We start from the raw sequence: 26,627 nt of genomic DNA, 5'->3' as shown, positions 1-26,627 counted from the left end.
AGAAACAAACTGAACTATAGAGAAGAAACTGATGGTTACCAGAGGAGATGGGTGAAATAGGTGATGGGGATTAAGAGTAACTTATCGTGGGGCTCCTGGAGGGCTCAGTCAGAAGAGTGTGTGACTCTTGATCCCAGGGTTGTGAGTTGGAGCCCCACGTTGGGTGTAGAGATTACGTGAAAACAAAAAAATCCTAAAAGAAATAAGAGTACACTTATCATGATGAGCCCTGAGCAATGTATAGAATTCCTGAGTCATCACTATATTGTACACCCGAAGCTAATATAACACTGTATGTTAACTATCCTAGAATTACAACTAAAAGCCTCATATAAGAATAAAAATAAAAATAAAACAGGATGTCTTTGCTGCAGGGAGAATAGATAGGGGGTGGGGTCCGAAGTTGGAAACAAGAATTCCAGGAACGAGACTAACATGTTGGGTTAGGTGGGAGAGGCTTGTCCTATCCTCACAGTGGAGATGGTGAAAAGGGATGATTCCAGATGTATTTGGAGGGTAGGACCACCCAGATTTCCTGATGAAGCGGGAAGGGGTGAGGGGAAGAGAGGGGGTCAAGCGTGACTCCGAGTGTCAGTCTGAGCATCTGGACGACCCAAGTTGCTGCTGTCTAGGCTCCGGTAAAGACACATTTTCAGATTAGGGAGGCCACCTGTGTCACCTTTGTGTATTGAGTTATCAAAAAGACTGTTGAATTTCATCAGTTTTCCTGAATTTGAGGTGAATCTATATATTTTTCCTTTAATCTGTGAATGCTGTGAAATACACTAGTGGACTTTCTCATGTTAAACCATTCTATTCTGGAGACAAACCTTACATGATCATAATGTGATTGAATTTATTTGTTTTCCCAACTGTTATCATTTTTAATATACTGCTGGACTTCATTTGCTAGCGTTTATCTAGGACTTTTGCATCGAGTTTTATAATCAGATTGGCTTGTCATTTTCTCTATTCAAATTGTCCTTGTCTCACAGAATTAGGTGTGTGGCTTTCCCTCTTTCTTCTTTTCCTTTCTGAAATAATTTGTATGAGATACAATATAATCATTCCTTGAATGGTCAGTAGAACTCAACTGTGAGGCAAAATATGTATGTGTGTTGTTGTTGTTGTATTTGTTGTGTTTTTCTTATGAATAGAATATTGACTACTGAATCCATAATTTATTTTTATTTTTTATTTATTTATTTTTTTTAGTGTTTATTTATTTTCGAGAGACTGAGTGTGAGTGAGGGAGGGTCAGAGAGAGAGGGAGACACAGAATCCGAAGCAGGCTCCAGGCTCCAAGCTATCAGCACAGAGCTCGACGTGGGGCTCGAACCCACAAGCTGTGAAATCATGACCTGAGCTGAAGTCAGACGCTTAACTGACTGGTGCCCCAAATCCATAATTTTTATGGTTAGAGGTCGCCTGGGTGGTTCAGTCAGTTGAGCGTCCGACTCTTGATTTTGGCTTAGGTCATGATCTCTCACAAAGCCTGCTCAGAATTCTCTCTCCTTCTCTCTCTGCCCCTCCCCCCTCCCCCCCAAGGGTGAGCATGCACTCTCTCTCAAAAAAAAAAATAACCAAACTTAAAAAAAAGAATTTTTATGATTATAAGTTTATGCATGTATTAAGTTATTTTTTCAAAATTCTCTATTTTATTTCTCTTTAAAAGTGTGGGTATAAAGTTGTCCACAAAACTCTGATTTTTAAAGAAACTGCTGACCCTATAGCAATGCTGTTTATTTGCATTTCTCTAATTTTTGACTGTCCATAAGTCTCACTAGAATTTTATCTATTTTCTTTTTCTTTTTTTTTTTTTTTCTGGTTCATTTATTTATTTTGAGAGGGGGGGAGAAGCAGAAAGGGAAGAGAGAAAATGCCAAGCAGGCTGTGCATGGTCAGTTTAGAGCCTGATGCTGGGCTCGAACTCACGAACTGTAAGAAAATGACCTGAGCTGAAACCAAGAGTCGGATGCTTAACTGACTGAGCCACCCAGGTGCCCCTTTATTTTTCTTTTTATAAAACCAACTTTTGCTTTTCTTGATCCACTTTATCGGTTTTTTTGTTTTCTATTCCATTAATCTCTGCTGCATATTAATATCAATGTAAATGTCCTGAACTCCCCAATTACAAGGAGGAAATTGTCATATTGGGTGAAAAAGCAAATTACAACTTTACACTATCTATAAGAAAATTAAAATTGCTAATTTCTAATTACACTTAAGTTATAACAACAAAGATAGCTACAAACTAAAGGATGGGGAAAGATCATGCAAACAGTAATCAAAAGGAGGCTAGTGTGGCTATCTTCATATCAGACAAAGGAGGTCTCTGCATCAGGATTATTACCAGGGAAAAAGAGGAACATTTTATACTGATGAAGACACCAATTAATTAGAAGTATATAATAAAACTAAAAATATATGCTCCTGATAGCACAGCTTCCAACATATGAAGCAAAAACTAGTAGAACTGGAAGAATAAGTAGAAAAATCAGGGTGGCTTTGTCAGTTAAGCTTCTGACTCTTGATTTCGGCTCAGGTCGTGATCGCACAGTTCATGTGAGTGCAGAGCCTGCTTAAGATTCTCTCTCTCCTTCTCTCTCTGCCCCACCCCTCTCTCTTTCACTCTCTCTCTCTCTAAAAAGAATAAAGAAAGAAAGAAGGAAAGAAAGAAAGAAAGAAAGAAAGAAAGAAAGAAAGAAAGAAAGAAAGTCAGTCCATAGGTAGACTTGGAGATTTCAACATTCCTTGATCAGTACAGTAATTGAGAGAGCAGGCAGAAAAAGACACAACATGGATACAGACATTGAATATAACACGGTCAGCCAACTTGGCTAAATTAGCATTTATAGAACACAGTACCTAACAATTGTAGAATACACATTGTTTTAAAACACCCATGATGGGGCGCCTGGGTGGCTCAGTCGGCTGAGCGTCCTACTTCAGCTCAGGTCATGATGTTCATGGTTCATGAGACTGAGCCCCAAGTTGGGCTTTGCACTGACAGCAGGGAGCCTGCTTGGGATTCTCTCTTTCTCCTTCTTTCTCTGCTCCTCTCCTGCTAGTGCTCTCTCTCTCTCTCTCTCTCGCTCTCTCTCTAAGTATATAAATAAATATAAATAAAAGAAAAAAGTCTCAAATCCATGATATAAATTTACGTGCTTAGAAACTAGAAACAAATGAGCAAGTTAGTACCAAAATAAGCAGAAAGAAGGAAATAAAGAGTGGAAATCAATGAAAGAAAACAAACAAAAACCCTCCAAATCAATGATTCCAAAAGCTGGATCTTTGAAAATATTAATAAAATTGATAAACTTCTAGGAAAAAAGATAAAAAATTTCTAATGTTAGAGATTAGAGAGGAGAAACTATATATACCTGACGGGGGGATAATAAAAGAATCCTATGAATGGGGGGCTGGGAGGTCCAATTAACCACCCATCTGACTCTTGATTTTGGCTCAGGTCATGATCTCACAGTTCAGGAGATGGGGCCTCATGTCCAGCTCTGTGCTAGCAGCACTGAGCCTGCTTGAGATTCTCTCTATTCCTCTCTCTGCCCCTCACTGCTCTTACTCTCTCCCTCTCAAAAGAAATACACAAATATTTTTTTAAAAAGAATACTATGAACAACTTTATGCCAACAATTCCAAAACCTTGGATGAAATGGACAAGCTCCCTGTCACAGTCTACCAAAGCTCACTCCAGAGGAAATAGATTTCATGCCTATGTCTGTTGAAGACATTATGTTTGTTGTTAACCTTCCAACAAATACTCCAGGCTCAGGCGGCCTTATTCATGAATTTGAGCAAGGATTTAATGGAAAAGAATAAAACTACTTCCACACAAGGTTTTCCAGAAAACAGAAGAGGATGGACCACTTATCATTTCATTTCATGAGGCCTGTATTCCTCTCCACCAATATCAGACAAAGATTACCAAAAAACCCTGCAGATTAATATTCCTAGTGAACGTGGACACAGAACGTGAATTTAATACATCATGACCAAGTGGGGTTTATTCCAGGAATGTCAGATTTGTTTAACAGTGGAAAACCAATGATTACAATGAACCATATGAGCTGAGCGTGGTAAGCCTCCAAATACCTCCCCAAAGGAGATCCATGTCAAATCCCTGGGACCTGTAAAGATAACTTGATTTGGAGAAAGAGTATTTGAAGATGTGATTAAATTAAGGAACTTGAGGTGAGGAGATGGTCCTGGGTCACCCTGCATCCAATGATGACAAGTGTCCTTCTACAAGAAAGGCATAGGGATATTTGAGACAGACACAAGGGAAGGCGACATAAAGACTGTGAAGACAGAAGCAGAGATTTCATTGATGGAGCTACAAGCCAAGGAACGCCTGGAGTCACTAGGAGCTGGAAGAAGCAAGGAATGGATCCTCCCCTGGAGTCTTGAGGGGGAACATAGCTCCGCCCACACCTTGATTTCAGATTCCGGCCTCCAGAACTACAGGAGGTTAACCCTCTGTTGTTTGAAAATGACTACTTTAGTGGGCATTTGTTATGGAAGCCTCAGGAAACTAATACAACTGACTCAAAAAGAAAAATCTTATGATCATCTCTTCTGACTAAAAATAGTTGACAGGGGCCCCTGGGTGGCTCAGTTGGCTAAGCATCTGACTTCGGCTCACGTCATAACCTAACGGTTTGTAAGTTCGAGCCCTGTGTCGGGCTCTGTGTGGAGACCTCAGAGCCTGGAGCCTGCTTCGGTTTCTGTGTTCCCCTCTCTCTCTGCCCCACCCCTGCTTGCACTCTGTCTCTTTCTGTCTTTCAAAAATGAATAAACATTAAAAAAATTTTTAAGTAAAAAAAGTAGACAAACTCCAGTACAAATTCATGATTAAAAAAAGAAAACAGGGTATGACCAAGTTCTGCAGGAAAACTGGTGGCTACTGGTCAGAGCTCACTGAGGTAAAGAAGGAACAGAAAACAACTACCACAGGAAGAAAACCTGTGCATTTACGGCTGTTGTAGAGGAGGCGGGGTGCCTGGCACACCCGGGATGGTCCCTGTGAAATAGCAGGGGTTCTGACCACTCTTGGTCAGCCTGTTTCTCTCTTCTTTCTTTCTTCCTTCCTTTCTTTTTCCTTTTCCTTTCACTTTCCCTTTCCCTTTCTCTCTTTTTCTCTCTCTTTCACTCTCTCTTTCTTTCTTCCTACAAAAATTAGGGGCACCTGGGTGGCTCAGTTGGTTAAATGTCTGACTTTGGCTCAGGTTATGATCTTGGGGTTCGAAGGTTAGAGCCCCACGTCAGGCTCTGTGCTGACAGCACAGAGCCCGGAGCCTGCTTCGGATTCTGTGTCTCCCTCTCTCTCTGCTCCTCCCCTGCTCGCACTCTGTCTCTCTCTGTCTCTCTAAAATGAATAAACATTTAAAAAAAAACTTTTTTTAAAAATTAGGGACACCTGGGTGGCTCAGCCGGTCAAACCTCTGACTCTTGATCTCAGGATTTTAAGTTCAAACCCTGCACTGGGCTCCACACTGGGTGTGAAACCTACTCTAAAAAATTAAATTTAACAGTTTTGCATTACAAGCTTGTGATTCATGCTTACTGTAAAGTGGAGGTTAAGGTTGTTTTAGAACTTCAAGCTCAGTAATTTTGAACACTGGAACATTCATCTGGAATGTAATAGCAACATTCAGTATTGACCATCGCTGTTAAAACAATTTTTAGTTTTCCTTGTTATGCTGTAGGAGTGCGTCTAAGCAGCAAGCGTGTGGAGCTAAGAACAGCTGCACTTACGTTACATACTGCTCTTAGAACATAATGCTCTGAACGCTTTGCATACATGTTGAGAAATACACTTCTCGGTAAAACTCAAATGTAGGGGCTATGTCTGTGACTGAGACAGAAAACACTTGGCATATTTGTTCATTCTAGCTGTTTGGTTTAATACCCTATAAGGCATGTAAGTGTACACTTGGTTTTTTTTTTTTTTTTTTTTTTAGATCTGAGACAAGTTTGAGGTGTAATACCAATGCTTTAGGAGTTTGGTCATATTGTTTGTATGAGATTCTGAGGCTTTGATTTAAATCTTTCCTTGTATTGTGATTTCCATTAGATGTATTGTATCAAGTGAAATTTATTAAATAAATCTTCCTTTTAAAAACTGGGGGAAAAAAACACAAAAGGAAAGAAGAACTCTCAGCAAACTAGAACAGAGTTAGAGGAACTACTTCAACCTGCTAAGAGGTATGTACAGAAAACCTAGCTAACATCCCATTTAGTAGAGAAAGGTTGAATTATTTCCCCCTAAGATGAGACACAAGGCATCTTACCTAATATCATAAAGGCTGAATTATCCAGTGCAACAAAGCACAGACAGGAAATAAAAGGCATGGAGAAATAGCAAAGGAAGAAGTAAAACTCTTTTTTCACAGATGACATAATTGCCTCAGTATAAAATCCTAAGGAATCTAGAAAAAAGTAGAACTGAGTTTATCAAGGTTTATCAAGGTTACAGGATATCAGGTCAGTGTATAAGAGTGTATCAAAGCCAGGGGCATTTCGGGCCACCTGGGCAGCTCATTCAGTTAAGCATCAGGCTTGATTTCGGCCCAGGTCATGATCTCGTGGTTCATGGCCTCAAGCCCCATGTTAGGCTCTGCTGACAGTGCAGAGCCTGCTTGGGATTCTCTCTCTCCCTCTGTCTGCCCCTCCCCTGATTGCATGTGCATGCATGCATGCACACTCTGTCAAAGCAAACAAACAAACAAACTTTGAAAAGTCAGTAGCATTTCTATAACCACAGTACCATTTCTAGTAACAAAATGCTACATCAGCATTTCTAATAAGAGAAGATTGGAAATTGATACTAACTAATAATAATATCTAAAATAGGATAAAAATGTGAAATAATTAGGAATAAATTTAGCAAAAGGTGTGCAAGACCCATATTCTATAAACCACAAAACACTTCTGAAAAATTAAAGACCCAAGTAAATAAACAAGGAGAGATACTGCTGTGATCTGAATGTGCCCTCCCCCAAATCGTATGTTGAAAGCCTAATGCTCAGCTTGATATTAGAGGTGGGGCCTCTGCAAGGTGATTAGGTCCTGAAGGTGTAGTCCTCATAAATAGCATTAGTGCCCTTGTAAAAGAGACCCCCAGAGACCTCCTTAGCCCTTTCTTTTGAGAACACAATGAGAAGTCTGTGATTGGAAAAGGGCCTTGCTCTACCTTGTTGGCATCCTGATCTCAGACTTCGAGCCTCCAGAGCTGTGAGAAACAAACTTCTGCTGCTTATAAGCCACCCAGTCTGTGGTATTTTGTGATAGCAGCCCAAATGGACTGAGGCAGATATTATGTTCAAGAGCTAGAAGACTCAGGGTGCCTGGGTGGCTCAGTCAGTTAAGGATCCGACTTCAGCTCACGTTCTTGTGGTTTGTGATTTTAAGCCCCGCGTAGGGCTCTGTGCTGACAGCTCAGGGCCTGGAGCCTGCTTGGGATTCTCTGTCTCCCTCACTCACTGCCCCTCCCCCACTTGTGCTCTCTGGCTCTCTGTCTCTCTCAAAAAATAAATAAACATTACAATTTTTAAAAATGTTTTATTTATTTCTGAGAGAGAGACAGCATGAGAAGGGGAGGGTCAGAGAGAGAGGGAGACACAGAATCTGAAACAGGCTCTGAGCTAGCTGTCAGCACAGAGCCTGACATGGGGCCCGAACCCACAAACCGTGAGATCATGACCTGAGTCAAAGTCGGACGCTTAACTGACTGAGCCACTCAGGCGCCCCTACAATTTATTTTTAAAAAAGCACTAGAAGACTCAATATTGCTAGCATGTCCATTTTCCCTGAGATTAACTTATAGATTTCACGCCACCCCAATAAAAATCACAGCAGGACTTTTTTTTTAAATTAAAAAAAGTTTTTATTTATTTTGAGATAGAGAGAGAAAGAATGCAAGCAGGGGAGGGACGGGGCTGGGGAGAGACAGAGAGAGAGAGAGAGAGAGAGAGAGAGAGAGAATCCCAACTAGGCTCCACACTGTCAGCACAAAGCCCAACATGGGGCTTGAACTCACAAACTGTGAGATCATGACCTGAGCTGAAGTCAGACACTTAACCAACGGAGCCACCCAGGTGACCAACCCCCAAGCAGGGCTTTTTAAAGAAACCCACAAGCTGCTTGGAGAATGTATACAATGAGTCAGGGACTCATTAGAAGCGCCAGGAAGTACATAGAAAGGATTGGAGAGACAAACCCAGAAGTAGGAAGGCCAATTAGGAGACTATTGATTGATAATCCAGGCTAGAGATGGCGGTAATAGTGGCAGTGAGGATGGAAGAAAAAATAGGTAGTTTGAGAGAGGTTAAGTAAATAAAGATGGAGACGTTTTAGAGTTTAACCACTGGGGTCTGGAATCAGGAATGGCTCCCATATGGCTTTTGGTTTGAGAAACTGGATGGATTGTGGGGGTATTCACTGTGATAGGGGACACAATAAAACTAGTTTGGAGAGGAGACAAGACGGCACCAGTTTAGGAAGTGATAAGTAATGGGATCCTTTGACGTAAAATGACACGTCCAGCAGGCAGTACACCTAAAGGAGGTACTCGGGACTGGACGCGGACATTCAGGAGCTGCCACCAAAGAAACGGCAACTGAAGACAGAAGTGGGTGAAGTATCCTGGTAGCACATAGAGTAAGGGTCCGGGTCCGTGGACAACCCGCTGAAGTGTTGTAAGCATGTGGAGGGAGCATGAGTTGGATGGGGGTAAGAGTATTGGGAGAAAGTGGTTTGGAAGTTCCTGCTGCAGTCTTGTTGCTGCCGTGGTGGTTTAGACTGAGGCAGAGGAAGTAGAGGTAAAACACTCAGACTGATCCCAGCGATATGTCGGACTTCCACTCAGGAATTGGCCAGAAGCTCCTATGAGATCAACACTTCTGCAGATTGCAACTACACAATTTGGACCAAATTAAAAAACAAAAAAACCAACAACCTTAAAGACCCAGAGAGAAACCAAAAGGAATACTGGAGGGGGATCAACACTTGGAAGAATGGAACTGCATTAGGTATTTTGCAGTCTGTCTTGGATTTTCAGGTGGCCATCTTCTTACTGGGTTCTCACATGGCCTTTCCTCTGTGCACACACACCCCTGGTGTCTCTCTTTGGGATTAAGACTCTAGCCTTATGATCTCATTTAACCTTAATTACTTCTTTAAAGGTGTTGTCTCTAAACACAGTCACATGGGAGTTAGGGCTTTAACATACGAATGGGTGGCATAGTTGAGTCCATAACATAATCCTTTTCAAGGGCATTACATACATAAAGATATAGACATTGATATCAGTATTGGTATAGATAGATCAATAACTATAGATGGAAATATGATATAGATCTAGATAGAGACATATGATACATAGACTTAGAGAGATATAGCTATAGATAGATACATAAGGGGCACCTGGGTGGCTCAGTTGGTTGGGTGTCTGACTTCAGCTCAGGTCATGATTTCACAGCTTATGGGTTCGAGCCCTGTGTCGGGCTCTGTGCTGACAGCTCAGAGCCTGGAGCCTCCTTCTGATTCTGTGCCTCTCTCTCTCTCTCTCTCTGGCCTTCTCCCACTCATGATCTCTGTCTCTCAAAAATAAATAAAACAGAAAAAAATTAAAAAAAAACCACATGTGCACACACATATGTATTTAGGATACAGGATGTCTCAGGACAGAGGACAGAAACAAAAACCAATTAAAAGAACTTATAGAAATTAAAAGAAATTCTAGAAAAATAAAATACCTTTAATAAGAAATTTATTGAAGGGGCTTAATAGCAGATTGGACACTGCAGAAGGAAAGATCAGTTACCTAGAAGAAAGGCTAATAAAACTATCCAAACTTAAGCCTGGAGAGAAGAAAAGCATGAAAGAGAGAAAAAGATGAACCAACTTTGCTGGTTGTCTTTTCACTTGAGAGCAGGTCACATTTCCCTGTGTCCTTGTACATCCAGTAATATTGAGTGGTGAATGATATATTGCAAAGACTCTGAATTCTGTTTTCTTCCTCCAAAAAGTGTTGGTTATTATTATTATTATTATTTTTCTTTTAGCAGGCATTCAACTTGGCTGGACTGTCTTCCAAATTCTGCCTTCCCAGTAGTGGGCAGCAGCTGAAATTCAAGTCAGTTCTTTTACCTTTGGCTCAGCGCCAAATGCTTATACCTTGTTCATGAGTCAGCCAGAGATTTGGGCAGTTTATATGCAGAACTGGAAGCACTCCATCTCTGTTTCTGTTTTTCTAGGTTTTCCCTCAGTGACATGAGGGACAATATTATGTGGTCTAGGATATAAGGAATTAGAGTCCTAGAAGGAAAGGAGAAAGAGAATGGCCAGAAAAAATACATTTGAAGAAATAATGGATAGAATTTCCCCATATTTGGTGACATAGACTTAACAGATTCAAGAGACTTAGAAAAGTCCAAGGCGGATTAAACACAACTGCTGAAAACTGAAGATAAAGAGATAATCTTGAAAGCAAAGGAAGTGACATGATAGATACAGACAACAAGGACCTGGATATTACAGACTTATCTGAAACAAAGGGAAGACATCTCCAAAGTTCTGAGAGGAAAAAAAAAATCTGCCAACCCCAAATTTTGTATCCAGTGAAAATCTCCTTCAATATTTAAGGTAAAATATGGGGCGCCTGGGTGGCTTAGTCGGTTAAGCGTCTGACTTTCGCTTAGGTCATGATCTCACGGTTCGTGGGTTCGAGCCCCGCGTCGGGCTCTGTGCTGACTGCCAGCTCAGAGCCTGGAGCCTGTTTCCAATTCTGTGTCTCCCTCTCTTTCTGACCCTCCCCTGCTCACGCTGTCTCTCTCTCTCTCCTAGAAATAAATAAAACATTAAAAAAATATATTTAAAGTAAAATAGAGATTTTCAAATAAAAATAAGAGCATCTATTGCCAGTAAACTTTTGCCATAGAAATGTTAAATGAAGTCTTGTAGCACTTGAAAATTGAATTTTCAGGAAGAAATTAACAATATTGACTATGGTAAATATAAAGAATATTTTTCTTGTTAATTTTGTTGGAATATGTATGTTTAAAGCAAAAGTCAAAGGACTGGATGGTAAGGCTTACCATGGACATGGTTATAATATATATGACACCTGGAGCAGAAAGGATGGGGAGAGGCATACAGGGACCTGTACCAGGTTTCTATATTCCAAGCACAGCCTGGTAACATTATCTCTAAGTAGACTGGAAAAAAATTAAGGGTGTCCATTGCTATCCTTAGAACAATTACTAAAGAAATGTTACATAGAGATATTGCTAAAAATATTCAATTAATGCAAAAGGAGGCAGGGAAGGGCAAACACTGACTCTCGAGTAGACAAACAAATCAAATGGTAAATGGTAAATCTAAATTCAACCAGAGAAATAATTACTTTATAGGTTAGTGAACTAAACACTCCAATTAAAAGGCAAAATGGTCAACATGGATTTTTTTCATAAAAGCAAAATCCAATGACATGCTGTTTATGAAAGATTGACTTTATATAAAAAGATGTAGGTTGAAAATAGATGGAAAGATATATCATATAAGCAGTAGACATAAGGCTGTAGTGGTTATATNAAACAAAAAATATAACCAAAACAAAAAAAAAAAAAAAAAAAAACAGCAGGGACATTTCATGATTAAAGAGTCAACTCATCAGGAAGACATAACAATCATAAATATGTGTGTATTCGTTCAAGACTTCCATGTGAAGATGCATTTAGCTCCACTTCCTCAAAACACACTACTAAAACAATACAAAAACATATACTTATTGGGGCACTTGGGTGGCTCAGTTAGTTTAGCATCTAACTCTTGATTTTGGATGAAGTCATGATCTCAGGGTCATGAGTTCAAGCCCTGTGTCAGGCTCTGCACTGGGCATAAAGCCTACTTAAAGTCAAAAACAAAAAATAAACATTTAAAAAAACTTTTAAGAAGGGGGACCTGGGTATCTCAATTGGTTAGGAATCTGACTTTGGCTCAGGTCCGACTTCATGATCTCATGGTTCTTGGATTTGAGCCCTGCATCAGGCTCTGCGCTGACAGCTCAGAGCCTAGAGCCTGCTTTGGATCTTGTGTCCCTCTGTCTCTCTGCCCCTCCCCCAATCACTTTTTGTCTCTCTGTCTCTCTGACTCTCAAAACTAAACATTAAAGAAATTAAAGGGGCACCTGGGTGGCTTAGTCGGTTAAGTGTCTGACTTCAGCTCAGGTCATGATCTTGTGGTTCGTGGGTTTTAGCCCCATGTCAGGCTCTGTGCTGACAGCTCAGAGCTTGGAGCCTGCTTCAGACTCTGTGTCTCCTTCTCTCTCTGCCCTCCCCTGCTTGTGCTCTGTCTCTCTTGTTCTTGAAAATAAAATTAAAATTAAAAACAAAAAACAAACAAAAACAACAACTAGGAAAAAAAGAAAAAGAAATCAAATGGAAAAGCAAATCCACACTGGGAGAAAATATTTCCAAAATACATATTTGTTAAAAGACTTGTATCCAGAATACACAAAGAATTCTTACAACAAAATAGGGAGAGAAACAATCTAATTAAAAAATGGAAAAAGATTTGATTAGACATCTCACTAAAGAAAATACGAAAGTAGCAAATGAGCACATGAAAAGATACTCAAAATCATTAATCATGGAAATGCAAATTAAAGCCACAAAAAGATAATAATTCATACTCACTAGAATGGCTACAGTAAAAAACAAAGAACAACAACAAAAGCCAGATAATAACAATTGTTGGCAAGAAATGTGGAGAAACAGGATGCACGCTTTGCTGGTGGGAATATACAATGAGGCAGCCACTTTGGAAAAACAGCTTGGCCATTTCATAAAAAGTTAAACATACTCTTAGACCTGACACCAGAAGTACAATCAACAAGGGGAACCTGGCTGGCTCAGTCAGTAGAGCATGGGACTTTTGATCTCAGGGTCATAAGTTCAAGCCCCACATTGGGCATGGAGCCTACTTAAAATAAATAAATAATTAATTAATAATAAAAAAAAGAAGTACAATCAACAAAAAGAAAAAAAAAGATAAATTGGAGTTCACCAAAACTGATAACTGTTACGCATATTATCAATATGAAAGCCAGGTATATGTATGTGAAAGGCAACCTACAGATTGGGACAAAATATTTGAAAATCATTTATCTCATAAGTGATTAACATCCAGAACATAGAAAGAAATCCTGAAACTCAACAACAAGAAAACAACTCAGTTAAGACATGGGCAAAGGACCTGAATAGACATTTCTCCAAAGAAGATGCAGAGACAATAAACACATGAAACTATGCTCAGTATCACTAGGAATTATCAAATGCAAATCAAAACGACAATGAGATACCATTTCACACCCCTTAGGATAGCGCGCGTGCACGCACACGCACACACACACACACACACATTCTTTCTCTCTCTCTCTCTCTCTAATAAATGCTGGTGAGAATGGGACAAGTTGGAAATTTTGTTCAATCTTGCTGGTAAGAATGTAAAATTGAGCAGCCACTGTGAAAAACAGTATGGTGTTTCTTCCAAAAATGCAACATAGAACTACCATATGATTGAGCATTCCACTTCTGTGTATATACACAAAAAGAAGCCAAAGCAAGACTCAAACAGATATTTGTACACCCATGTTCATAGCAGCATTATTTACAAGAGCTAAAATGTGGAAGCAACCCAAGGGTCAACTGACAGATGAATAGACAAGAAAAAAGTGGCATATACACACAATGGGATATTATTAAGTCTTTAAAAGGAAGTAAATTCTGACCCACGCTACAGCATGGGTGGACCTTGAACATTAAGCTAAGTGCGATAAGCCAGACACAAAAGGACAGACATGGTACTCTACTTAAATGAGGTAGCTAAAAGATCAAATTCATAGATAGAGAAAGTAGAATAGTGGTTACCAGGCTATGGGGAGGGGGAGGGGGATTATCGTTTCATGGATACAGAATTTCAGCTTGGGATGATGAAAAAGTTCTGGATATGAATACTAGTGAAATGAAAACATGTATCTACACACAGACTTGCACTGAGCAACATTATTCATAAGAATCCCCAACTGCAAACTACTTAAAGGTCCATCATCTGGACAAAACGGGTTGTATCCATACAATGGAATACTGTTCGGCAATAAAAGAGAATGAGGGGCGCCTGGGTGGCTTAGTCGGTTAAGCGTCCGACTTTCGCTTAGGTCATGATCTCACGGTTCGTGGGTTCGAGCCCCGCGTCGGGCTCTGTGCTGACTGCCAGCTCAGGACCTGGAGGCTGTTTCGGAGTCTGTGTCTCCCTCTCTCTCTGACCCTTCCCTGCTCACGCTGTCTCTCTCTCTCTCTCCTAGAAATAAATAAAACATTAAAAAAATTTAAAAAAAAGCTTTAAAATAAATAAATGAATAAAAGAGAATGAACCTATTGATACACACTATGACATGAATAAAACTCAAAGATCATCATAAGTTAAAGAAGCCAGATGCTGGATAGGGTCAAAAAGAGGGTCTCTCGATGAGAGAATGCCAAACCCAGGAAGGTCAAAACTCTGATGCTGAAAACAGAGAGACTGAGTGAAAGGTTACAAACTAATGAAAGGTTACAAACCCAGCCTTCTCCCCCAACTCAAATCCCCTGGTGGTGGCAGTTGGGCTTAGAAAGGTGTTCTCTGGGCAATCTGACCAGCCCAAAACAACAGACCTAAAGATGTTCACAGCTGGGTTCTGCTTGCCATAGTTCCAGCCAGTTCAGTAACAATGATGTGAAAAGTCCTCTCACACGCACGGAGCTTCCAGTGTGCCTTTTAGCAGCTCATTCCCAAATCACAGTGGGTGATTAAGGGTAATCAGACATTTGAGACAATCATCTTTTAATCCGCACCACTGCCACAAGACAACCAAGCAAGCAAAGCAGACAAACAAAGAAAATAACTTAGAGGTAATATGGAGGACCATGCAGAGGGAAGGAAAAAATAGCATGCTAACTAAAAAGAGGAGGTTGCATTTTATTTTATTTTAAAAATTTTTTAAGTTTTTTTTTATTTATTTCTAGGGGAGAGAGAGAGAGACAGCGTGAGCAGGGGAGGGTCAGAGAGAGAGGGAGTCACAGACTGAAACAGGCTCCAGGCTCTGAGCTGGCAGTCAGCACAGAGCCCGCCGTGGGGCCCGAACCCGCGAACCGCGAGATCACGACCTAAGCAAAAGTCGGACGCTTAACCGACTAAGCCACCCAGGCGCCCCAAGAGGTTGCATTTTAAAAAGGAACATTCAAAGAACACAAATGAACAATTTTAAATGGAAAGGTTGAAGAAGGAAAAAAGGGAGGGAGGGAGGGAGGGAGGAAGAGAAAAAAAGAAAGGAAGGAAGAAAAGAGGAAGAAAGGAAATAAGGAAAGAAAGGAAGGAAAAGACGAGAGAAAATCTAAGAAAATTAGAGAACTTGCAGAGAAGGTCTAACATACATCTAATCAGAGCTCCAGAAGGAAAGAACACAGAAAGTGGCAGAGAGAAAATCATCCAAGAAGTAACTCAAGAAAATTTCCCAGAATGGACAGACATGAATTATCAGATGGGAGGATGCCCACCACTGCTTAGTGCCAAGCCCACTCCTAACACTTACAGGGTCTGGGGCAGGAGTATATATGGAGGCCAATATGCCATATGTCTAAATTTTTAAAGTTGTAAATGAAGCTAACAAACCAATAAGTAAAATATGTTCTGTTCTCCTACCTTAACAAATATACGTGCAGAACTACCCAGAAGTTCAGGCTCTGACACAGAATACTCAGGTTCTTTGGCATTCTGCTCCAGAAGGTGGAGGTGTGGAGAGAGCTGACATCCCTCACCCATTTCCTTTCTCTTCTAACCCCTGGATCTGTCCCACAGCAGGAGGAGCCTCAAGTGCATGCACATGGACATTCCAAGCTCCAGCCCTGTCTTCCACAGAGAGCTGTCTCTTGGCTCCTCCATAAGAGTTGGGACACAAACGACAGTGGTGTGGTCTGTCCTCAGGGCCAATGTAGGAGAGATGCCTGCATGGGTCCTGGAGGTGGGCTTTAGGCTATTTGGGCAAGGAATTCCAGATATATACCTTGGTCATTGTCAGGGCACGGGTACTTAGTTGCCTGATTGGTGAAAAGATACCCACCCGAGGCACATCACTGTGAAATTTCAGACCACTGGGAGAATGAGAAGATTCTAAAAACTTGGAGAGAGAGAAGGAATAGGTTTCATACAAAGAGCCAGCATTATAAGAATGACAGCAGTCTTCTCCACAGTAATATTAGAAACTAGAAGACAAGAAAACGATACTTTCAAAATTCTGGGGGAAGTGGCTTCTCACCTAGAAGTCTATAACCAGCCAAGTTTTCAACTAAGTGTGAGTATTGAATAAAGGCAATTCCAAGCACATGAAACTTGCTCCCTGTGCACCTCTCTTTGGAAGCTACTGGTGGACGTGCCACACTTAAATCAGAGCGTATACCAGGAGGGAGACAGAGGACCCAGTAAAATGAGAGGCCCATTTCAGAGAGAAGTGAAGGCCCCCCAGATGGGGTCGTTCTCTGTTGCTGTGTACCAGGTTATCACAAACGGAAACAATGTCCACAGGTCAGAAGCTGGTGGGGCACTTGGCTGGGTTCTCTGCCTGGGGTCTTTCAAGGTTGAAATCAAGGTGTTGACTGAGGCGCAGTCTTACCTGCAGGGTCTGGGGAAGGGTGCACTTCCAAGATCACACAGGTTATCTGTGGAATCTGGCTCCTTGTGATCACACAACTGAAATCCCCACTGTCTTGCTGGCTGTGGTCAGCTCCTAGAGATCGCTCTCGGGTCCTGGTCCCGTGATGCCCTCCATCTCAGCAACAGATAACAGCCCCAAAGGGAGACTCTCTACTCGTGATACTTCTGACACCAAGTGTGTTTTCCAAGTCAAGCAATTCTCCAGTTCTCTGTGGACACCAACAGGCATCCTCCAATTTAACTCAAGTCTGACACTATTCACGGGGCAAGGACTCAGTCCTACAAGGCTACCCCTACTTCTGATGCCAATCACAGATACTGGGTCCCCTGGTTACTCACACTTCCATTTGACTAGGCTACAAATTGGGGTTCCCACAACCCCCTCCTTGGGTTAGACAATTTGCCATAATGGGTCACTGAACTCAGAGAAACACTGCTTACTACTGCTAGATTGTCATAAAGGACACAAATGGACAGCCAGATGAAGAGGTACGCAGAGTGAGGTCTGGAAGGGCCCTGAGCACGGGAGCTTCTGTCCCCATGGAGTCTGGGGTGCGCCACCCTCCCAGCACAGGGATGCTTTCACCGGCTTGGAAAGTTGTTGAGGTTCTTATGGAGGCCACTGGAGACTTATTCCATCCCCATCCGTGAGCCTCGCCCCCTCCCTGGAGGTCATGGAATGGGGGCCTGAGGTTCCAACCCTCAAATCACCTGGTTGATTTCCCTGGGTGACCAACCCCACCCTGAATTACCTTGAAGCTCACCTAGAGTCAGTGAATTAGCAGAAAGTCGGGTGTGGTTGAAAGGCCTCGTGAAGAGTAACAACAGATTCTCCTATCACCTGTCACCCAGGAAACGATGAGGTCTTAGGAGCTCTGGGCCAGGACCTGGGGAGGAAGACCAAACACATATTTCTTAGTATATTATGATCTCACAGTCCAGCACACTGAAGCCTTTCGCTCAGAGTCCATCCAATTTCCTCTCCACCACCAGCTAAAGCAAAACACTCTGCATGGATGAGGTCAGTGTGATTAGATGCGGGGCCTGCAAAATCTCCCTATTTTAAGGTCACCTGATTAGAAGCCTTATTCACATCTGCCAACGTCCCTCTGATGTGTGACAACATAGTCACCGGAGTGACATCTCATTACAGCCATGGCTTCTACCCGCTTGGGAGGGGACTGCACAAGGGCCAGGCTCACCGTGGTCACTCTCAGCATCCAATCTCACCCACAGGAGAGTGGCAGCAGGCCCCTCAGGGGGCAGCCTGGCCACCGGCACAGATGGGGGACAGGGAGATGGCTTCAGCATGAAATTCACTTTAAAAATGTGTTTGGGGGAGCCTTGGTGGCTCGGTCAGTGAGGCATTTGACTCCTGGTTTCAGCTCAGGTCATGATCTCACGGTTTGTGGGATCGAGACCCACATTGGGCTCTGTGCTGATGGCATGGAGCCTGCTTGCGATTCTCTCTCTTCCTCTCTCTCTGCCTCTCCCCCATCAGTACTCTTTCTCTCTCTCAAAATAAATAAATAAACTTAAAAAAAAATGGTTTGAACATACTGAGAGATATCTTTCCTACCTGGGAGAGAGTTTGCATTGGATTCTGGATACCATCAAAGAAAACTGAGCCAAAACACTAGACAATTTACATCTTCCCAGAAGACAAAATGACTGGGGAAAGAAAAGGGAACCGAGGTGTCCGTGTGGCTTAGAGGTCAGAATAGCGCAACATAGTCATATAATGTGAAACCAGAGCAGCGATCTAACTAAAACCCACCTGTTTTTGGAGGCTAAGGACAGAGCAAGCATGTTGGAGGGAGAGTGGGATGCTCATCTTCTCTAAAAGCTAAGAATGAGGAGTGTGCACACGTTCTTTACAGACAGGGATGCAATTAATGGGGGACAATTGGCTAAAACGGTTAAAAGGGACGTGTCTGGGCAAGGGAGGATTTTTTTTTTTTTTGTAATGAGTCTTGTAAAATTCCTTGGCTCTTTATGTATATCTTTGATAAAAATAAAAATTTTAAGGGGGAACTCTTTAAATTGCTTCTCAGCCTTTTGGGTAAGGTCAAGTGTTGTACTGAGAAGAATATCAGTTGTATTATCAGTTTAATACTTGATACACCCTCTGTCCCAGGAGAATATGTTAAATGGATTTTTGGAGCAGAGAGATGGAATAGGAGCTTGCTCCGTCCGTCTCCTCCACGCATCAACCTGGGATTGCAGTAGCAATGGTGCATCCCCGCTTTATATAAAATAAAAATATAAATACATACATATATATATAGGGAGTGCTTTAGACAACAGACACACCCAGACCTCTGAACGCGCTTGCCTCTCCTTTATCCTCAGGCACTCTCTCCACCTGTGGCTTCATGCTGGCTTACACGCAGGGGACCCCTGGACGCTCACCTTTCTCTGAGGCCTGCGCCTGCACAGCCACTCGCTTGCACCTGGCTGGCCCACAGCACCTCCAGCTCAACCTGTCCTGCCTGGCCACACTCCCTGCCCCCAAGTCTGCCTCTGTATTGCTCCGCTCAGTGCGTCTGCCCAAGTGTTCAAGCCAGTGGCAGGGCAGTGGCCCTGGCTTCTCTCTTTGAGCCCCACATCAGGCTCTATGCTGACAGCTCAGAGCCTGGAGACTGCTCAGATTCTGTGTTTGTCTCTCTCTGCCCCTCTCCCGCACAAGCTCTGTCTCTCTCTCCCTCTCTCCTTCTCTCTCTCTCAAAGTAAATAAATATCTAAAAAGACTCAAAGACGTTATTAAGAATGGCAAGACAGTGAAAGCAGACCATTATCCCAAGCCCGGGGCCCTTCTGAGAGCAGGTCACAGGCCTCGGAAGGCATATTTTCTAGCCTATGTGAGCCCTTCACTTCCCTTTGGTTAAGACAGCTTGGATGAGCTTCCTTTTGTTTGCACCTAAAAGAATCCTAATGGAAAAGGTTTTCCCATACCCAACATCTCCTTAATTCATTTTCCCAGCCAGCATTTTCTGCCAGTCTTCACAATGAGACACTTTCTCTGATGCTGAGACAGAAGAGCGTGGGTGAGGGGGCTGCAGAGCACCCTGCACTGACCAGGCTCACCCCCAGCCCTCAGCTCCAACGCACACACTCACAGCGGTCTCTGCACTTGTCTGCCCCCTCATCTGATCCACTCCAGCCCACCCCATGCACCACTTCCAGAAAGATCCTACAAACTAAAAATAACTAAATAGAAATTGGGGTTTACAAAGCTTTCTGGCAAAAAAAAAAANGAAAAAAAAAAAAAAAAAAAAAAAAAACATTTCCTGGCTCTTCGAATTGCCTTCAGGACAAGATCTAAAACCTTAAGCACAGAACACAAGGCCCTGTCCACTCATCTCCTGACATTCTCGAGCATCATCCCCTGGGTGTAAGCTCAGTGTCAATCCTGACCCAGCTGCCCACAGCCCCCCATCTGACGCGTCCCCCAAACCGTGCGTTTCCCCTTCTAGTTGCGTCTGCTGCAATGCCTGCCCTCCTCCTCATGTGCCCAACATGTTCTTGCTCTTTCTTGAAGGTTCAGGGTGGCATCTGCACCTCTCTGAGGCAAACCTTATGGGGAGAGCCAGGGGGCCCCTCCGGTGCTCGGCAGGCCCCTTTCCCTTTTGGGAAAACCTTTTCCATTAGGATTCTTTTAGGTGCAAACAAAAGAAAGCTCATCCAAGCTGCCTTAACCAAAGGGAAGTGAAGGTCTCACATAGGCTAGAAAATATGCCTTCCGAGGCCTGTGACCTGCTCTCAGAAGGGCCCCGGGCTTGGGGTAATGGTCTGCTTTCACTGTCTTGCCATTCTTAATAACGTCCTTGAGTTTTTTTTTAATGTTTACTTATTTTTGAGAGAGAGACAGAAACAGAGACAGGGCCTGTGCAGGGAAGGGGCAGAGAGAGAGGGAGACACAGAATCCGAAGCAGGCTCCAGGCTCTGAGCTGTCAGCACAGAGCCCAACACGGGGCTCGAACTTAGGAACCACGAGATCATGACCTGAGGTGAAGTCAGATGCTTAACCAACTGAGCCACAAAGGCACCCCAGTGTCTTTGAACTTGTGTTTTGTAAGTGAAGTCCAGTGGGGCAACAGAGCGTGCATGAGGGCAGAGGAGGCGTGTCAATGCATCTGCCATTCCTCGACACTCGTGCACATAAAGGGTGGAGATGCCCCGTGAGCACAGAATTCTGGGGACCCACGACGTCCAGGACTTCAGCAAGACTCAGAGTCAGCAGAAGGTAAGCATTTTACATCTATGACTAAGTAACTGGTGGGTTCTAACGCCCCCAAGAGAACCAGAAGTTGCTGCGAACACAGAAGGCGGCAATAGTGCTCAAAGAAACAGAACAACCAAGGAACCCTGTCCCTACTTTTCTCACCTGCGTGCACACCGCTGCCTCTGTCAGCCAGTGACACTGGCAACCCGACGTGGAAGGAAACAGACAGTGCCACGTGGTGCTCTTGCTTCCAGTCCTTTCTCACACGGCTGTAAGCTGAAGGTGGAGTGTCAGTAGAGTGTGCTCCGATCAAGAAGTGAAATCGAGACAGTGGAATTAACTCTGTGCACATTTCTGCTGTTCTGGTAAGAACAGAACACACACGCGTGTGCCGTGCTGCGCAATACAAATTGTGGAACTCGATGATTCCGTGTATATAAGCTAAATGCTCCCATATTTCAATTTAAAACTGTCACTGCACATGTAAAGGTGGGCAGCAAAATTCAGACGAATAATTTACAATTTTAATTTCTCTTGACTTAGAATGTCATTAAGTAGCAAGTGGACAGAGGCCACAGAAGAGAGAAAAAAGCTTTCTATTTTAGTACCTTCAACGGCACTTTGCTCCTGTGTTTGGAACTCGGGGCCCCACAGGTGATGGAGCCAGGTCTGAACCCACGAGAAGATTTGGCTTCAGACACCTCAGGCTTCAAGATTTCAAATCACACAGTCAAAACGTGGCTTCTCTCTGCCTCTCGGCCTGGTTCTCCTGTGCCCCCTGTGGTCTCAGGTCTCATGTGGTGGCAGGACAGTGGCGGCGGCTCCAACACGAGGGTCTGGAGGTTCTCTCCCAGGAGCCCCAGCAAGAGGGCTTCCTGTCCTTCCTGAACCTGCCGCTCCTGTCAGGAGACTTGGTGCCCAGATGGGCTTCATCCAGATTCGTTTTCTCAGCCTCATCTACACTGAGAGTGGGGGAGGGGAAATCAGGAATCAGGGATCAGAGGAGCGAGAAGGCCTAAATTGGTAGCACGGTTCTCGTGTAGCCCTTCCTGGATGCCCGACAGCCACAGCCACCCTCTCGTCTTATGCTAGCTCTTTCCTAAAAAGATACATTTGCCTATATACATAAAATGTGTTCACTCTTTCCCCCAGGGGAGGTGACTCAAAGTTTTACCTGGTAAGAGGCTGTAATCTCTAGGAGATGTGCTGTCCTTTCGGTTAGATCTGGGTGCAGGTTCTGATGCTGAATGATGAATCTGACCAGCTCCAGCACACAAAGGAATAGGTTATTCTAGGAAGAGATCCGTAAATAACTCTGTAAATAACCCCAAATAATTCTTACCTGGAGAAGGGAGACTGGGAAAGAGTGGTCGCCAGTCCAAGGCATGTACATTCTGACACCCAGAACAGCAAAGAAGCTCTTGCCCTGACCATAGTGCAAGCCCCTGGCCAACCAGTCTGGCCCCACCATCTCCATTCTGCTCTGCGTGAGGATTGAACACAGCCTTTGTTCTCTCAGACCCCTGGTTGTGATGTCTGTTATGGAAATATCTGAGTTAGGTATTGCGGAGAATTTCCCTTCTGGAGGCTGCATGCCTTCTACAGCCCACTTCTTATTGGCATGAGAGAGAGCATACGATATGAGTAATCACCCACTTTCCTTTGCCAGATCTGGGGTTTTACTGGCGACAGAGACCCTAAAGGCGAGGCTCGGCATTCTGTCTCCTTGCTTCTGCCTTTTCCATGGGCTAGAGAATCCCAGAAGAATCTTCTCCAAGAAGCCAGAGAATTGATCACATCAGAGCCTCTGGATAGGGCAGGTGGCCTGGGAATTTCTGATTCCCGGCACCAGGCCCCTAGGTTTGGCCTCTGTCCCAGGAGCTCACTGTCATGGCGGCACGCTGGGCCAGTGTTGCCATCTTGGCTGCTGCCCACATGCGGGTTTCTGCTGTGGGGAAAGTGGAAACCATATCTTCTGAGGTGGACAGTACTGCTCTCTGCCCACAGGCTGCACACCAGCTATGTCTTTACACAATTAAAGAGAGACTTCACACAGAGCAGTGCTGAGAAGGAACCATGAGCCAAGGAGCATGAGTCACTTACTCTTCTGTGCCTGGGTCAAAAAATAGAGGGGGAAAGACTAGCAACAAACATATTCATGTTGCATAATTTTAGAAAATGAAGGTTTTTAAAAATCATGAGAAAAACTCAATGACCAAAGAAACCATCGTCAGTCAAGGGTTAAAATGTATCGAAGAATGTCAGCAGCATTAAGGAGGGGCCACAGGAGTCTCCAGACCCCTACTGAGACTCACGTATGGGGAGGCCTCCAGTGGGGCGATTAAAGATGCCAGGATGGGGCTGAGCTCTGTTCAGCCACCCCTGGAGCTCCAGAGGGCCCGTGGAGCCATCGGCAGAAGCCCAGAGGACAGCGCTGTTCCTCATCTGACGTTGAGAGCAGATGACTGTACCACACACGACAGAAACTGAGCCTCAGGGAAGTAGAGCTTGGTCTTTTGCAACAAGATTCTCTTGATGCATCCTTCATGCCATGCATAATCCTTGCTGAGATACATGCTGTGTATCGGGCAAACGCATGTAGTCAGCAACATCGTTGCCATGTCGACCAAGCATTTCCATGGTCAACCATGAGGAAGGATTGGCTGTAGAGACCAGGAATTTGTGCGGTGGGCCCTGGTAAGTCCCTGTGACTATAACCCAGTGAGAACCATGCAGGTGACCCCCTGAGCCTCATGCTGACTGTCAAGTCTGTCTCACACACTGAGACAGGGTCAAGGTGAATGCTGGGGTCTAGGTTACGCTTGGATCAGGGTGAGGCAGCCCTCTTCCCCTGAAGTGAGGGAGCCCCCTGCCCATTGTCGGCCTAAAGTAATCAGGGCTGTAAGAATGCTTTGATGAGTCTCCCCACCCTCATCCCCTTCAGGACTGAAGGATGTGTACCCCAGCTGCTGGGAATGCTCTGGGGATTGCCCCTCACTGAGAAGATTAGCCTCATCGAAGGTCATGGCCTCTTCCTGGAAGCCTGACTCCAAGATGATAGCTTCGAGGGTAGGAGGCTCAGCCACCCACCCAACTCCACCCCGAGAGGCCACCCTGACATTGCAGCCTGACTTCTTCCCTTACTGTCCATACAAGGGCCTCCCAACCAGTCTCCCACATGCTCACCTCCATCTCAGAGGCTGCTTCCCGGCAGCCCAGACTTCGACATAGCACTTGTGTGAGTTTCCTGGAGCGGCCCCGCCAAATGACCACAAACCCGGCGGCTTAAAACAACATATTTACTCTCACAGTCTGGAGGCCAGAGCCTGAAACAGGGGATGTGGGGCCCTGCAGCCTCCAGAGGCTTCCCCACCTCCTCCAGCTCCTGGAGGATCCAGATGTTCCTTGGCCTGCATCCAGGTCACCCTAATCCTGGCCTCAGCCATGTCTTCACCTGGCCTCTCCTTGTGTGTCTCAGCCATCCCTCTCCTCTCTTACAAGAACACACGTCGTTGGATTTAGGACTCGCCCAGATAATCCAGGAGGACCGCATCCTGAGATCCTTAATTTAAAGATGTCTGCAGAGAACCTCACTTGAGATACGGTCACATTCTTAGATTCCAAGTGGACGTATATTTTGGGGGTCACAACTGAACGTACTCCAACAGTGCAGGCTTCCATTTCTATGGCGACAATAAGAGCAACGTGTGAGCTCCTGGGAGGGCAGGAGTCTCTGTCACATGTGTTTCGGCCTCCAGGGGCCCCTCAGAAGGGGAGACACGGTGAACACCGCATTGGCCCCTGCCCACAGAGGGGGTGCTGTGAGCAACACAGAGTGCGGGAGAGACAGGCCCATCCCCTGCCAGCACCCCCAGAGCTGCAGCGGCGGGGAAACATTTCCCACCTGTCACACCACTCTAGCACAGCTGAGAGGGGGGGCCACCAGTGGTCAGAGGAGAGGGAGCCGGTGTGGCTGCTTGGACATCTTTTGAAACTGCCACTGAAAATAAAGGAAGAATAACCATTTTTCTAGAGGAGCTGCCAGGATCAAAGCTGAAGAGGCTTTGGTGGGGTCCAGGCCGGCCTCAGGGTCCGGAGGGACACACCAGGTTCTACTTTCCATAGAGTGGGGGATGTGCTGCTTAGAGAAATTATAAGGCACATCCAGTGATGTTCTTTTTTGTCCATCTGCACCTTGATTTCCCAACTGGGACCTACTTTGGGCAAGTCCTCATTTGGATTCTGGCCCTTCTGCTCTGGCCCAGGGAGCCCTAAGATGCTCAGAGGGCAATATGGAGCTGAGATGGGAGATGATTCCAGACGCCCCCTGACCCCGTTCCTTCCAGGAAGCCAAAGGATGTGGCCCAGGGTCAATAGCCACGGGAGGCGAAATATGGGATCTCAAGAGGCAGCATCAGAGGGGGACAAGCCCCTTCAGAGAGAACACAAGACGATTTCAGAGAGTGAGGTGTGATCTGGTGTGTGGACTGGAGGGCTCGCCAGAAAACCCTTGTTTCTGGAGGTGTGAGCATGTGAGGAGCTCCTGGTGACATCGCGGGTTTCGGGGAACTGGAGGGACCATGGGGGGTGGGGGTTGAATTCAGTCTGGGACTTCTGGGACTTGCAGCTCCTGGTGTGTTGGCTGAAGCCACGCTCGCCATCCCTCCTTGGGTTGTCATGGTGTCTTGGGGCCCAGATGAGGGGACAGTGTCGGGGTTGGGGGCGCAGCAGCAGGAAGCTGAGCTCTGGGTTCAGGCCGGGCTGGGCAGCCCCTCCGAAGCTGGGTGGTGTTAGGCATGGGGAGCCTCAGAGGAGCGTCACTGAATGGAGGTCCTGGGAGCAATCAGCATGGTGCCCAGCCCGCAGTGACAGCTCCACCTGAGAACGCTTTCCCTCATGGGGGGGACACTGGCCATTCAGTGGCCCAGGAGGACTCCATGGGAGTCTCCATGTCATGGGATAGGCGGCCCTAGGATGCAGGGCGCCCAGGTGAGGCCAAGAACCCATGAGGGATGCCGTGATCATCACCTCACTGTGTGTTTACAGTTTAACTCACTCTGAGTTACATACGGAAGTGTGATGACACGCCTGAGGCTCGGCCCCAGCTCAAGCCGAGGAGTCCTGTCTACCGCGGGTTCTAAATAAGGGGTGCAGTCACGCTTGGGGCACATGACTCAGGACACACAGAAGCCCTTAAAACGCCGCACACGTGGTTTTGCGCGTTCATGCATCCAGGCCCAGGGGCACGGCCCGCCTGACGGGCCCATGTCAGCGCTCAGCAGCAAGGAGCAGAGGAGCAGGCGGGTGTGAGGCTTGTTGCAGGGATCGGGGAGCAGAGCTGANGATTCTGTGCAGGAGGCTGGGCCAGGACAAGGATGCAGGAGTCCTGTGCCCTGGGGCACACTCTTCTCCCTGGCGGCTCTTCTTCCCTTAGGTTCTTCCGTTCCTCCTGCCACCTCTCTCCACCCCGGCCACGTGTTCCAGCACGTGTGGCCACAAACCTGGGGTGCATTTGTCCTGCCTCTACTATTCTTAACACATGAACCTAGCCCACGGGCAAACCATGACCTGCGTACGCTTCCACGGGCAACAGTGGGACTTCATGCGCCGAGACGGTGAGATGCTCCATGGCACGCAT

The 26,627-nt window shown here is 44.9% G+C and overlaps 1 protein-coding gene and 1 pseudogene across 1 annotated transcript in view; one reads left to right on the top strand and one right to left on the bottom strand.

The window, feature by feature from the left end:
- CREBBP (CREB binding lysine acetyltransferase) overlaps window positions 1-26,627 on the bottom strand; it is a 160,734-nt gene extending 134,107 nt beyond the window's left edge. Inside the window, exon 1 of the mRNA XM_077762759.1 lies at window positions 26,566-26,627. Coding sequence (XP_077618885.1) covers window positions 26,566-26,627 — 62 coding nt within the window. The remainder of the gene's footprint in view (window positions 1-26,565) is intronic.
- On the top strand, window positions 18,807-19,009 carry LOC144230490 (U2 spliceosomal RNA; annotated as a pseudogene).

Source organism: Crocuta crocuta, unplaced genomic scaffold (assembly GCF_008692635.1).
Source record: "Crocuta crocuta isolate KB4526 unplaced genomic scaffold, BGI_CrCroc_1.0 scaffold234, whole genome shotgun sequence".
Taxonomy (NCBI): domain Eukaryota; kingdom Metazoa; phylum Chordata; class Mammalia; order Carnivora; family Hyaenidae; genus Crocuta; species Crocuta crocuta.
Note: the sequence above shows the minus strand (reverse complement) of the source record. Positions and strands in the feature narration are given on the sequence as shown.